The 15,999-nt window shown below is 41.6% G+C and overlaps 1 protein-coding gene across 1 annotated transcript; it reads left to right on the top strand.

The window, feature by feature from the left end:
• The first annotated feature begins 332 nt into the window (after nt 1-332).
• On the top strand, nt 333-4,172 carry LOC139912491 (E3 ubiquitin-protein ligase TRIM21-like). Its single transcript, XM_071900313.2, has 2 exons — nt 333-405; nt 565-4,172. Exon 2 carries the CDS (start codon nt 567-569, stop codon nt 2,211-2,213), a length of 1,647 nt encoding a protein of 548 aa, XP_071756414.2. The 5' UTR covers nt 333-405; nt 565-566; the 3' UTR covers nt 2,214-4,172.
• The last annotated feature ends 11,827 nt before the right edge of the window (nt 4,173-15,999 follow it).

Below are 15,999 nucleotides of genomic sequence, written 5' to 3'. Positions count from 1 at the left end.
TTCAACTGTACATACATGGAAGGGATTTCAAAGACCATAGCAATTTGATATATCAACAAGCAAGCAGTTGAGTGAAAAGAATAGCTTCAAAGATGCACTTGCAGTAAATAAATTCACTGTGCATGTGCCTGTATGCAGGCCTTTGTAGTCAAGATGGGGAACGCATTGTACATCTTACTAGCTGTAACAGAATAAAAAAAAAAATGTAAATGTGGGTCAACAGTGAATTGTGCCACTAATGGGTTAACTTGGACTTTGGAGGAAATGGGAGGGGGCCGGCACTCTGATGTCATTGTGCTGAAAGAGAAAGTAAAACAGCAGACAAGTGCTGAGTAACTCTATACGTGTTACTTTCTTTTACACGTAGAAAAGCAGAAAGAAAGAAAGAAAACCTACATACACCAGGTAAAGTTGCATTTTGTTCTGTGTGCAGTTCCTGCTGGAATTCTATGTTTTATGCAAGTTACTTTGCCACAACTTACAACTGTTACTACGGCTGTAAATCAGGATTTACTGCATGTTGACCAAAACTATTTCATCATTTCACTTCTGATTTTTGTCTAGACATGGCTTGTGCTACTAGTCTACTGACTGAGGACCAATTCCTTTGTTCAATCTGCCTGGATGTGTACACTAAACCTGTTGCTATTCCTTGTGGGCACACCTTCTGTATCCACTGTATCACGGAGTACTGGGACACCAATAATGTATGCCAATGCCCAGTGTGTAAAGAGCAATTCTACACAAGACCGACACTTAAGGTCCACATTTTCAGTGCCGAGATGGCTGCAAAGTTCAAGAAAGTTCAAGTTCAACAGAAATCTGCCGGCAGCCCCGAACAGCAAGCTGCCGAATCAGGAAGTGGAGATGTGCTGTGTGATCTCTGCACCGGGGCAAAGCTCACTGCCCTGAAGTCCTGCCTGGTGTGTCTGACGTCTTACTGCGCCACACATCTGCAGCCTCATCAGAGAATTCCAGCCTTAAAGGAACACAAGCTGATCGACCCTGTGGAGAACCCAGAGAGCAGGATATGTAAGGAGCATTACAAACCTCTGGAGCTGTTCTGCAAGGTGGACGAAATGTTTGTGTGCGAGTCCTGCACCGAGACAAACCATAAAAGCCATAAAACAGTGACTCTAGAGGAGGAGTTTGAAGCAAGGAAGGCCCAGCTGGGAATAGCTGAGGCAGAGACGCAGCGGAAGATCCAGGAGAGACAGCAGAAAATTAATGAGATTCGACACTCGGTAAAGACAGGCAAAGATAATGCAGATAAAGTGATGTCATACAGCATGCAGGTAATGAATACTTTGGTGCACTACATTAAGAAGAGCCAGGCTGAGCTCACTGAGGTAACTGGGATGAAGCAGAAAGAAATGGAAGCACAGGGAGAAGGCTTCATTAAAGAACTGGAGGGAGAAATGATGCAACTAGCGCAGGAAAACAAGGAGCTTAAGCAGGTCTCACTCAACAAGGACTGCATCAAATTCCTAGAGAGCGTCCTATCTCTTAACATCACTCCTCCACAGACTAAGGACTGGTCTGAGATCAGTGTTGACAGTGACCAGTGTACGGTGCAGACAGCCGTGGCTCAACTGGAGATGACAGTCGTGAGAGAAATAAGGATGTTGTGCGATCCTGACTTGAAGAAAATGCAGAAGCACGCCGTGGACGTCACTCTGGATCCGGACACGGCGCACCCCTTCCTCACTGTGTCTGATGACGGGAAGCAAGTCAAGTCCGGAGACAGAAAGAGGAATCTCCCGAACAAACCAGAGAGGTTTGATCACGTCAATAATGTCTTGGCAAAAGAGGGTTTCTCCTCGGGGAAATTTTATTATGAGGTGCAGGTTAAAGACAAGCCTCAGTGGGATTTAGGGGTAGCAAGCGAGTCCATCAATAGGAAGGGGGACATAAGATTGAGTCCAAAGAATGGATACTGGACTGTTTGGCTGAGGAAGGGAAGCGAGTACACAGCCAACGCAGGCCCGGCCGTCATCCTCCCCCTGAGGGAGAATCCCCAAAGGGTTGGGGTGTTTGTTGATTACGAAGAGGGTCAAGTTTCCTTTTACGATGTGGAGGCGAGGGCTCACATCTACTCCTTCACTGGCTGTACCTTCACCGAGAAGCTCTTTCCATTCTTCAGCCCCTGCGCTAATGATGGTGGCAAAAACTCTGCCCCTTTGATCATTACTCCTGTCAAATCCAGTGGCTGAGTTTTAGTTTCTGTTTTAGCTTTCCAGACAGAGGGAGAGAGAAAGAGAGAGATGTATTAGGGTTTATGTATTGTATATCCTATGTAGGCTTTAAAATGCACTTGGATGAAGTCTAGAATAAGTGCTATGGGTGAAATGTGATGAATAAATATGCATAGCTGGAGGCACAGGCGCATGTTAGTGATGGCAAAAAATACACAAATTCAAAGCTTTGTAATAAAATCGATTTTGGGAGGTATTCTTGTTTGTTCATCTCAACACCAAACTTTTGAGATGGCGACCTGCAAAGATTTTTTATCAGATTTTATCTTAACTTGATTAGAGCAAACCAACTCCTACAGTAAGGAAAGCAACAGCTCCCCTTGCTGACATTGTGTTACATATCAGTGGCCAAGTTTGTGTATTTGAAGAACTCTGTCATAAATCTAGAAACCGCAGAACTCCACGTGTGCAAATGTGTTTATCTGTGTAACTCCAGTCTGCCATCCTGTATCTCCCATCCATCAGCATCACTCTTAACCCCGTGTGTCACTATGTGGCCTCTCTGTCACAGAGACACTGACATCCAGCTGTAGATCTCTACCGGTCTGACAGAGTCTCTCCACTCCGCCACCAGGACATTCACAACACACACTCACACTTCTCTGTGGCACACTGACAGCCATACATCTTCTTGGATTACAAAAAATGCCTTATGTATGACAGGCCAAAAGCAGGCCATTCATTTTGATACTTTGAAGCAGCTCACGCCTGCCAACATGGCTGTACAAATACCAGACCTGGGTCAAAAAGCATTTGCAAATAATTCATAGGATTTATTTGCCCTGCTGGGAGTGCCACATGGGTGGGCTTTACCATATGTATGTCACATTTATTTTCCTGGTTTTAAGTCTGTTTAGGATCCTTGCTTACTCTTTTTTTTTTGCTGTTTTTTGCCTTGTTTTGTGTTTTTTAATGCAGTTTTTGACTATTTTATGTTGCTTTTATTGTGTTTTTGCCTTTTATCATTCCATCTTATTGTTGTCATTTTACTTTTTGGATTTGAGTAGTTATTATCATCTTTTGACTTTCTTTTAATTTGACTGTAAAGCACTTTGTTACTGTGTTTCAAAAAGTGCTATATAGATAAAGGATATATTATTAGTATATCAGAACAATTCAGTTATCAATGGATGCTTTGTCTTGGTACTCAAAGCAGAAATGGATTTCAGGAAAACAGAAATCAAGGTGACCTACATTACTGTACCTGCTATGAAAAATAAACCCGCACTCTGGAGCAACAACACAATAGCGGCATATAGAATCAATTACAAAGAGATTACAGGGCCCATATTATTCAGTTTCCATGGGTTTTGTATCAAATATACTATGGCTCAGGATAAGAACAATGTTCTTCATGATGTTTTGCAAATGAGTGTTTAGTTAAAAGCGTATTTACTGAATGAATCGCAGGCAATTCAAAAGAAGCCTGCTGAGTGGAGGCTTTCCAGTTCAAATGAAGCAAACCCGCCTGATCTGAAGGATTTTAGTAAGTGTTTACTGAGACGAGCCAATCAAGACCTGTTTATGTTTTGACAACTTGATAACATTTAATTATACTTCTGTTTAGGTACATTTTTTGCACAGTATTCAGACATTTGAATTTGTCTGCAATTGTGTGTTTATGTTTGTCATCATACTGCTTTCTTGACCGGGTCTCTCTTAAATGAGCTTCTCAGTTGGACTACTACATGATTAAATGAGTGTTAAAAGGAGGCCAGAGAAAAAAGACCACACACTAGGTGGGAGAGGTGTTACACATGCATAAATATTACGCACATTTTATTCGGAAGTGCTATGGGACATCACATGTCTTTGTATTGGTGTGTTGAATATCCCTAGAAACTATCCGATGCTTATGTCTGATTGAAATGTAATGTCACCATTTTTTTAAATTAAACTAATTTTGGGAGTTGCAAACAGTGATTTCCTTCCTTTTTTTATCAGGACCACACAGTTCCACAGGATAATTAGAGCTGATAAACAGCCTTAACAACCTCAAACAGAAATCCTGACAACAGATAAAGACACCGAAGACTGAATCGCTTCAATATGCAATTAAAGCACATCTGTCACTTTGCAAAATATAAACAAAAACTGGAGACTCTCTTGACAGCCTGAGACACCCTCAACATTCAGTTAGCAATTTTGCAACCACCGCATGCAAAATAATCCATTAGTTTTTTCTCTCCAGAGTGATTTGAAAAATAGAAATGATGTTAATTCTGCCTTTCACAAACAAGGAAACGTGGGACATGAGATTTTAATTATTTGACTTGCATAATTGGATGCCACGTATCCAGCGGTCCAAAATCTCCAGAATGTGTTTAGAAATATATGGGTGGTGTATGACTTTCATTGTGTATAGAAACTGTAGGATGACATTACGATACCGCAGAGGTCTACATTCTTTTCCTTTGGCCAAGCAACAGCAAGACAGAGATCAGGATCTGAGAGTGTGCCAGGCAACAGGCTAACATATATTTTGTTTTTGTAATACTCTATCGATCCCCTGGAGGATAGTAGGGATTCAACATCTTGCTCAAGGAAACTTCAGCAGAGCAGATGCTTGATCCTCGGCCTTCCAGCTGAAGGATGGTCCGCCTACTCTCCTCGCCGCCCCGCTGCTTAGCTTGAATATTTACTGAATTAGCCAGCCAGACTGAACAGTCCACAGGGCTATTATTTAATTAGCTACTTATTAAATTAGTTAGAATTACAGTGAGTTGGTCTGCCAGCAAAAAGTGAGTTAATTAATAAGAATGTTGTAAAGCCATACATGTTATATGACACAGTTATATGAAACAGTCATCTTGTCTTTTCCTCCCAACATATCAAACAGCTCAGTTCAACCTTCCTCACAAGAGCAATCAAAGATTAATGTACATGAGATTGGATTGTGAGAAAGAAAAACTGTGTTATAAACCCGAATGAGCCTATTTTGATCTTTTATTATACACAGTATGGATTTTCATACATTGCAAAACATGGCCTTAAATATATTATGTAGATATTCTATATAGGCTTTAAAATGCACTTGGATAAAGTCAAAAATAAATATGTGATATGGGCAAAAGGTGATGAATAAATATGTGTAGCTGGAGGCACAGGCTCATGACAGCATCTTTGTTTTTCAACAGAAAAAATACATAGATTCAATGCTTCGCAATAAAATAAAAGTAGGTCAAAAAAATATCTTGGGAGCGATTCTTGTTTGGTGTTGATATGAACACCATTCAAACTTTTGAGAAGGAGGCCCGCAAAGATTTCATCAGGCTTTTCTGACTCGATTAGACAAAACCAACTCACACAGTATGGAAAGTAACGGCTCCCCTGGGTGCCATTGTGTTACATATCAGTGGCCATGTGAGCTTATGTATCTGAAGAACTCTCTCATAAATCTAGAAACCACGCACTCTAATCCCCAATGTCGTCAAGATGTTCAACCTGAGGCTGATCCGGTGACTGCGTTTGTGGAATCAAACTGTAAAATGTTTGCTTGAGCTTTCACAACCATATACACATTTAATGAGCTTTATTTTATTGCAATGATAACTGACCTGAAGCAGAAAATATATATACCAATATCCTAAGAAACAGCCATTCTCCTATCTCTATCCCTACCCTGTGTTGTGTGCTCCCACAGTCACTTTCTCCATTTTTTTTTTTTCCCCATGGATTATCAGTGAGGCTGTATATCAGTATGGCATCACATATTTGGGGGGAAGACAAATTCTTCACTCACATTTCTGGTTGAAGGGGACAGGAGTGACTGTATACTGATACAAACTGAACTGCCCTAAGGTACGAAAAACATTTGTCTACTGAATTCAGTGGTTTCTTACGGATCCATAAGACAAGTGGTGCACTTTGTGGGACCATTTTGACAAAAAAAGCATTCAAAGAGTCCTAAAATGCTATTTATTCATTCATTTTGGGGGAAAAGTTCAAGTTCACCATTCAATATCTCCTTAGTATAGAGGATCCAGTCTGTACAAAGTGGTACCAATTTATCAACCAAGGACTTAGGTTAAGGTTTTTGGGATTAGCCTGTTGTTCAATATACACATTAAATGATGAGAAATAAACACCCATGTGTGATCACTAGCTCCAGTGCTCCATGCTAACACTTTAGCATTACACTGTGTTTATTTTGGGAACCATTTCAGGTGAGCAGCCACGTATTCATCCACTGCACAGTGATTATTAGCTGTTCACACTCTGCCATCACCCACTAAATTCACTTCCTATGTAAACAACACAAGTCACGCTTCAAGTCTCATGGGAAAAGAAATGTTAGTTACCTCCGCCAAGGAGGTTATGTTTTCAGTGCCGTTGTTTGTCTGTTTGTTTGTCTGTTAGCAGGATTACGGAAAAACTACTGGCCCGATTTTCATGAAACTTCGTGGAAGGGTGTAGCATGGGCCAAGGAAGAACACATTAAATTTTGGAGCGGATCCGGATCCGACTCACAAACAAGCAATAATAGCACGAACCTTGGCGGAGGTCTGCGCTCTCCGAGTGCCCTTCTAGTTTTGTATTGTATTTAGTGTAAATTCTACCAATCTACCCAAAATTGCCAGACTTAGCCACACATCATTTCAAATGACTTACCATTTAGCTTTAGAGTTGCTACAAGTTCTCATTTTCTCACTTTTGAGATAATGCTAGTCGCCTACTACCACTCAACATAGAGTATGCTACAGTGTTAGCATGGAGCACCAGAGTGAACAATCTACCAGGGACACATGGATGATTGTGGTGTCTATGTTCTTGTCATTTAACAGGTAAGTTAACCAATGACCCAATCTGTCAAAAATGCAGTGTATTCCTTTAAATAATATCATTAGTACCATAATTCAATCAGGAGAGACCAGAAGCGAAAAATGATGGCAACTTTGGTGTAAGCTCCATGGTGAAACTCATGAAGTTAGGAGCACATCCATGGATGGATAGGAATTTGGAAGCCCCGCCCACCTGGGGAGTTTCTCTGGAGCCTCGACGTTGGTGGTGGAGGAGGGGCAGTGACAGCTGCATTCAGCATACTTCTGTGAGTAGCACAATAGCATAGTAGGTGACATTTATATACTCCCGGTCACTTAGATGATTGGCTCTCTGAAAAAGAGAGGGAAAGTGACGGCTAACTCTGATTGGTTCTCTGGAAAAAGAGGGAAAGTGTTCACCAACTCTGATTGGGTAAGGAGAAAGCACGAATGAAACTAGAGAGAGGTGGGTGGATTTAGGTAGTCTTCCTGTTTGAACTTGCATATAAACTTCACTTTTTTATTTTGTGCGAGTCATTTTTTTTAAATACAAAATGGCTCACCTCTAAAGTTAAAGTAGCTGCAATGAACCTGGGCTCAAAACATTCAGTCAGGCTTTGAATGTAGCGGTAGCATTTTCAAACTGCTCCAGTTTAATATTGTCATCAAAACAGGCTCGTTACAAAGAGTGCTTGAAACTCATTCAATTCCAACAAAGACGGTTCACAAGTCGAAAGTTTCTGCCTCAAGCAGAATTTAGTTTCAGTCCCACAGTGTGCAAATTACTGTGACTAGATGCTTCTAGTGCAAGTAGACAGCTGTTGATTTGTCCTGCTCCCCAAGAGCACATCATGAAACTGCTATTGATTCAGTCAATGGGGGAAATCATCCTCCTGTAGCAGACCAGCAGCTTTTTAACTGCTCATTCTGTACACTTGCTGTAGCTTAAATACAAGAGAACCACAGAGGGAAGGCCATCTTGGACTGCTGTGTGATGGTGATATCAGTGAAATAAGGAGAATTCAAGCAGTTTGTACAGGGCCCCGAGGCTCTGTTTGTTATGCATTGTTTGAAAAGACACATTGGTGAGAAGAAGCGCAAGGGCGAATAATAGAAAGTGTATTATCTAACTTTACGGGGAACCTGTATAAATAAACCAAAAAGTGTTTGCTAATGAAAAGCCGGTAATGTGCTGGAGTATTCAGTACCTCCATTTAACCAGGCCTAAGGCAGAGAGGCACGGCACTCAGCACACTCTCTGCATTCTTCCTTCATTCACACCTAACGAGTCACCGCGCACCAACAGAGCAAAGCTTTCTCTTATTAAGCTGAGTGTGCACGGTAACTTCATTAATTACTTTCCAGCTGTTATATAGTTGGGCTCAGTAGCAATGGCAACAACAGTAATTAAAAATATTGTTTTATTTATACTGACAATACTTGCTGTGTGAGTGGGAAATTCATCAACTAATGTTTAATTTCTAGTAGTATAGTTATTATAGGACAATAGTATTATTGTACAATTATAGTGTATTATAATACAGTATATAGCTATTTAGAGTTCACTCAAAATAGTTCCTTAGTCTAGTCCTTAATACCTGCAGTTGTATTAGTCTAATGCAATCAACATTTCTTAGGTCTTTGAAACAGTCATTCTGATGTTTGTTACACTTATGCTGAGTGTAACAGATTAGATGCACATATAAATACAGTTTCTCAGAAGATTAGAGTCTGGGGAATTGTACTGCCTAAATGATCAGTACGTGAAAACTAGAGTATATCATGTGTGCATATGTGTGTGTGTGTGTGTGTGTGTATGTGTGGGAGTCCGGGCTTCTGCAGGCACATATGCATTCGTCCTATGTGTATCTAATGAAGTGTCAAATGTAATGAGATGAATCTATCCATTAGGGTTTCTTAACGAGACTAAATCCACACGACTGCTAATGAGTCGGTGCTCCATCAAGCCTCCTCAGAGAGCTGGAGGACCTGATGAGACTGACGACAAACCACCAACCAGGAGCCAGACAACACCAGAACGTCTAAGCTAGTAAAGCTGCAGCTCCAGATGCTTCTAGACCTCCATCATCACTGGTCCTCCAGTCCCTGAAGGACGAGCGTGAGTCATAGCAGGCTGAGGGAATGCTAATCTTTAATCGTTGATCTGTTGTTACTGGGCGATTCTCATTAACCTGATGAAAGTATGTTATATAGAGATCTGTTGCTAATGCGCTATTATTAGCTTTCCGGCCACTGCTGTACTAAGCAGGCAGCATGTCCATATACTGTGCAACATGAAGTGGCTGTCGCTGATAAAAACGGGGTCTGAAATTAGTTCAAACAAAACAGTTTGTGGTAGATAGATTCAAAGGGTTGATGTTGTGAAAAGACACTTAGATTCTCTCAGAAATGAACTATTCCACGTCCATGTGCACCATTTGCCCTACTGCCAAGCGCTGTCCTGTACAACCCAACAATCGCAATGAAAAGCCTTGCATGGTACCACACTACGGCATGGTGTATTAGGATTTGCATGTTTGGTGATGCAAATCTGAATAGACTACACCATATTTTGGGGGTTTGTTGGGTTTGTTTGGTTGGTGTATCACTCTTATTTTTGTGGTTGTGGAAAGCAAAAGGTGGACCTGGACATGAATCTCACATTTCACAATTTAATAACATTTTTGAATGTCTATTTAACACATATCTGTTTTGTAAACATACTCAGTGTCGTATCACAGCCAGTTCTTTACCAGCCGCTTTTTGCTGCACAGACTATGGTCAAGATTTCCTCTGACATTTTGCATTGGTTGTGTTGGGACTCAAGCTGCAGGTAAATCCAAATGAACTGCAGCAAGATCTTGAGGCTGATCAGGCTCTCTAGTGCTAGTCTCTAGTGCTAGTCTCTCTAGTGCTCTCTAAAGTGCTAGTTTGTGAAAACACTAAGCAAGTGATAATCCTGAGGCTTGGAAAGATTTACATCTAAACCTGCATCTATTCATACATACCAGGCCACCCAAGTATGATAACTAAACATGATAACATGCTGTTCTTGGATCACTTTTTTAAAATATGGTAGCACACTTATATAGCATAGCACTGCACTGCCTCACTTAATATGAAAGTGTTCATGACTTCACTGCAGCTGACTAACTGACAGAGAGAAAAAGAATGGATGAGTGGCCTTTTTCTCTATCTCTAAAATGCTGGGAGAAAATGGGTGGTTTTTCCAGTGACAGATTAGATTTGTGCTCCACCAAGGCTTTGATCTTAAGGCTTTTTGACAGGCTTTAATCTGAGCAGAGTACACACACACACACACACACATAAACGCACACACGCACACATCTTTCATTGAAACCACTATGTACAAAGAAGGACTTCTTTTATTCCCAGCTGTCTGTTTGTGGTTTTGTAAGAAGACAATACTACAGCAGTGTTACAGTAAACTCTATCGCATCTTCACTGCTGTTAAAACTCAAGACCTTCCTCAAAGCATCCTCTCTACTAGAGCTCTACTCTGTTAAGATAAAAAACAAGACATGAGTATTTTAAAAAGATGAAAAATGTAAAACTATTCTTACCTTGTCCATTTTCCTTTTTTCAATAAACACGCTGTGATGAGTCATACCGTAGCTTTGGTAGACTACCTTCCACACCTATTAAGGCTGTGATCACATAGGACGCTTTTTTGAATGCGCCTGCACCTTTTTTTGCAGTTATTTTCTCCTTGCAGGGGCGTCCTGGTGGATCAGTGGTCGAAGGCACATTCCATGTAACCGCAACATCCTAGGTTTGAATTCAGCCTGGGACCTTTGTCGCATGTCATCCCCCTCTGTCACTAATCTTTCCTGTCTCTCTTCACTGTGCTCTGCTTAATGAAGGCAAAAATGCCCAAAATATAATCCTCAACATGTCTTGAACATCTTGAACATGTCTCAACTTCAGCCGCACCACGTCTAATGTCAAGTCATTCTCTGGCTGGTTGATTAACCAATCAAATTACCTGAGAGGACGGACTACATTTGAGGAGAACACATAAACAACAGAAGTCAAAATGGAGAGAACGAAGAAGCTGATTTTAGTCATCTCAGAACAGCCTTGGTTGTACAATCAAAGAAAGAAATACTCTGTTACTATGACAGAGAGAAAAAAATAGCAGCACCTGGAGTGAGGTAAGCAGCCTCTAACGGTTTCTGGTTTATGAACGGGCGCCTTGTTTCTCCAGGTTAGCTAGCCAACGCTAATTAGATAGCTTCCCAGATAATATGCTGACTCGATTGCGGCTGAGTGGCGGGGCAATCAGCTCCAAGTCGGTATCAAGAGGCAGCTTATGGGCCGCACTCGGTAGGCTCCTCCTGGGCAGAGTATATTTTCTTTGACTTTGGTAAAGACCCAGTTAGCAAAAAAAAGGCTTGGCCACGATTGCGGCCCGATTCCAGCAGGCCAGAACAAATTACTCGGCCTGACTTGTGCTAGCCGGACTCGGGCTGGACTCAGTTTGAATGAGTAAACTGGCCTGATTCTGCATGCCAGAACTGATCCAATATCGCAAGGATCGAGCCAGAATCGCTCCAGCAATGGCCCTATTAAATTAATCTTAAATCCCCATATAAATCCGCATCAGCATGGGGAGGCTTCTGAGGTGCTGCTGGCTACAGGCAGTTGAAGTCTAAGTTTGCTGATTAAGGTCTTTGATCTCAAGTCAAGTCAACTTTATTTATATAGCCCTTTACCACATGCATGTCTCAGTATACCAATATACATACTATACTACAACACTATATACATACTTCATATACTACAGCATATACAGTACATACAGTATACAATACTGCATCAAACACACTCATATTCAGGCCTATGGGTAATTTAGATTCTCCAATTCACCTGACCTGCATGTCTTTGGAAACCGGAACACCTGGAGGAAAAACCACGCGACCACAGGGACAACATGCAAACTCCACACAGAAGGCACCGAGATTTTGAACCCAGGACCTTCTTGCTCTGGTTTGCTCTGTCAGGTGGATTGGAGACTCTAAATTGCCCATCAGTATGTGTGAGAGGAGTGTGACTGGCTGTGTAGCCCTGCAATGAACTGGTAACCTATCCAAGGTGTTTCCCTGCCTTCCGCCCAATGCATGCTGGGGTGCAAATGCTTTTTTCACTGCCTGAGAGGCAAATTGTCAAACTTTGTGTTGCATAGCGATGAGAAATGATGCAACGCTCCTTGTGCTCTTTGAGCTCTTGCTGTCTTTGCTTCTAGCAACGCTCACAGCCGCGCTCTGAGCGTGAGATAAAAAGCCTCCTATCTGATCACGGACTAACATGGTAAAGGTAAAGGCAAGATACCACTATACCACTAATTCATCATTGCGTCTACATCTGTAACTCCAAAATCCACTAAATACCATCATCTATCTTTACACAAAACAATCATTAGAAAGAATCAGATGCTAATTGGCCAAAACTCAATCATGCTTATTAACAGTTTGTCCATGTAAATGTGCAGAGAGGTCAGTGTTAAATGTAAATGAATACTTCACCATAGATACCCAGGAAAAAAAACAATACAGCTGATATTTGCCGACTTTTACATATTTGGTCACTGTTAACAGACCATAAATTGGTTAAGAATGAATAACTATGTAGTGCTGACAGGCATAAAGAGACTGGTAGCATCACTAGTTAGCTTTGCCCTGCAAGCACCAAGATTAGTTGGTTTAGAGCCCCTGTGTCTCTCTGCCAGATTGTAAATCCAGACCAATTAGTGTCACCCAGACAGAAGAGAACATGGAGCAACACCTCTGTCTTAAGGGCCCTCTTCTTTCTACTGCTCATAATGCAATTAATTAGAAAGCCCTTCTTTAATTAGACGGCACACTGGCACTGATTAAAATAAGGCTCATTGAGTGAACGAGCACACACACACACACACACACACACACACACACACACACACACACACAGACACAGACTGACACATAGCACAGTACAACACATGCACGCGCGCACACACACACACATAACACTGTCCTTTGTATGACAGGTCAGTATGCATGAGAGAGCCAAAGGCGAGTGAGTTTTGATTGGCGGTACTGTTGAGAGGCAGGCGGATGGGAAATCTCAGCTACAGCTTCCTGGTTTTAGCCGTCTGACCTCCAAATAGTCCAGACAACCAGAGCCTCAGGCTACAGCGAGCTAATCAAAAACACCAAAGACCAAACAAGGCTACCTTTCGGATTGTCTCAAAATAACAGGATTATAGTTTATCTCTCGCTAGCAGTTATTTGATGCTGGTAGCGTTTAAATCACATTCCATGACAAAAGGTCCAACCAGACAAATTAAAGAGAGCAATTTTATCATAAATCCAGGTATACTCCAGTATTGTTGCAGAACTAGCGAGTAAAGGTTCCATTTGTATATAGTACTGTGATATAGGGCTGCACGATATTGGAAAAAACTGACATTGTAATTTTTTTTTTCTGCGATATATATTGCGATATGAAAAAATACAGGTATTTTCACCAAATGACTTGAATAGCTCTCAATCAAGCCTTGCCCCTTTAAGAAGGTGGCCTTGTGGGTAACCTGCGCGGGTGACGTAGTAGGAAGTGAGTGTGTTTTTAGCCGCAGCCAGAGTGAGTTGCAGGATGCTAAGTGAGTAAAGTTACCATAGTTAGCGGGAAAAGAGCTTAGAGCGTCACCGAGAGGCCGTGCATTATGTTCGCTGCTGTACCGAAATAAAGTGCCAGTTCTCCACTGCAGAGTTGGTCCGGACTCTTAGTAAAAAGCTTGTTACCAGCTACGAGCCAGGCTAAGCTAAAATAGGCTAGCACAACACCAGAGGCTTCCCAACTACGGTTCGGAGCCGTGAAAGCTGGAAAAGTAACATACGCTACTCTTATAACAAACCCTTAAATCTGTTATAAATATGTTATATCAGACAGACTTCTCTTGTAGATTAGTCATGGAAAATGAGAACCGTGCGAGTTTTCCTTTCGTATCAAGCAGCAAAAAAGTTGTAGCATGACGTGTTTGAGTTAATTTGCCTTACTTGACATTGCGCGTCCTGCGATGTGACTATTGCGCATGCGCACATCGCGATGACGATGCTGAAACGATATATCGTGCAGCCCTACTGTGATACCACTGAGGTAGTGTCGTCAGTACCTGGAGGCAGGCTGGGTCTTTTCCTCTTCTTGCTGTTCTCAGCAGCGTTCTCCAGCGGAAGACACTCCGTCACCAGCGGCCCGCTGGAACCGTTGAACTGGAGAGGGTCATTGTTGCTGGATGGGTCAAAAGGCAGAGCGTTGAGTCCTAACAGATGAACAAATAAACAAGAATCATGTTAGATGAGATGATACAGTTTAACTAGCTGTGATTCACTGCAAAAATATCGATCTTACAGGTGCATTTAGTAAGATTTTTACTGTCCCATAGACCTTCTGAAGGTCTGTTGACCGAAACGTTGGAAGTTATTCCGGGCCACCGTAAGCCGTGCCAGAAACTTAGACCCTGTTAGAAAGTTCTGTCTCTTAAAAGAAAAGAGGATATTATATATTTTAAATAAAACCCAGACAACCTCTTGAATATTGTGGAGACATCGGGTCAAAAGTCCCACTCATTAAACAGAGTTAGAACTCACTTCTCCCTGTCCAGTCCTGTCCATAGCAAAGTTCCTAAAAAAAAAAAAACTTGAAAGCCACTCACACATGGCATAATGAAGATGTGAGAGGAAGGAAAAACCACGGACGTGTGTCTTTGTTTCAAACCTTCAGAAGACAAAACCACCAAGGAGATTCTGAAGCCCAATAATAGTTGGGAAGTCTATTTTTGAGCCATCATTTTCATCCCAGAATATTTCCGTCCTGAGATACTGGATCTTGACACAAATGGATTAATGTGGGCAGACAGTCTTCACACACACACACACACACACACACACACACACACACACACACACACACACACCTACTCTTAATATGACTCTTGTCAAAAATATCAAAATAGACTGTGGGCTAATGCAAATTAACCAAATCTGCATAATGGTTTATGCAATCTGTTGTATAAACACCTCAATTTTCCTCTTCACCTTTTCTTATTATTCTATTACTTTGACAGAATCAATAGTCTGATACAGGATGGAGCAACAAAGAAAGTGGCATCCCTGAATAATGGAAACAATAATGAGGACATTGCCTCCAAATCCCAGGAAAATGATAAGCAAATCAATTCTAAATATCAGTCATTCTCTCTCTTCTAACAAAATGTAGGCAAATAGTTATGTGCTTATTTATAATTCAGCGGAAGGTTTGGGAGAGACCAGGGCCGTCCTCATGAAAAATGCATGTGTGCTCCTGGTTTACACCTGTTTCTGCTTGGCTTTGTTTTTCCACTGAAAGCAATAGGTCTGGACGATGGAGAGGGAATCCCGCTCTCGCTCTATTGATTGTCCACAGGGGAACGAGAAGAGGGCTAGGGTATCAAACTTGGACAACACCGCCCATTTTATCTCCAAACACGCTTGTGTGTCTGTTTGTTTTTGTCTGGATTTAGATGTGTGTGTCTGTGTGTGTGTGACATTTTTGTTCCCCTCGCACTGATATCTGAAATGTGATATCTCAGGTGATATTGCAGACATCTATGGTGCGATTTTAACAACATTTGGAGGGATGATGCATATTCGCACTGTGTTCCAGCATTTAAAACACTAATTGGCCTAATGGGGGCGCTATAATTATTTCAAACAGGATATCTTGGACGCCACTGGCCCGATTTTAAAGAAACTCAGAGGCACGATGCATTTTGGCACTGTGTTCTGGCGTTTAAACAGTTACACTGATTGGCCTGATGGGGTTGATATAATTAACGGTCAAAATCTTCATTAATAACAGTTACTTATTGGCCCAAAGGATACCTGCATCACCCGCAGGGGAAGACATGTTTACTTCTCTTCAATTCTCCGCCTCTCTTTCTCCCA

This window comes from Centroberyx gerrardi, chromosome 16, assembly GCF_048128805.1.
Source record: "Centroberyx gerrardi isolate f3 chromosome 16, fCenGer3.hap1.cur.20231027, whole genome shotgun sequence".
Taxonomy (NCBI): Eukaryota; Metazoa; Chordata; class Actinopteri; order Beryciformes; family Berycidae; genus Centroberyx; species Centroberyx gerrardi.
The sequence above is the reverse complement of the archived record's forward strand: the minus strand, read 5'-3'. Positions and strand labels throughout refer to the sequence as shown.

Bases quoted from the DNA above. Each gene is read 5' to 3' on its own strand.
- LOC139912491 (XM_071900313.2), top strand. From the start codon at position 567: ATGGCTTGTGCTACTAGTCTACTGACTGAGGACCAATTCCTTTGTTCA.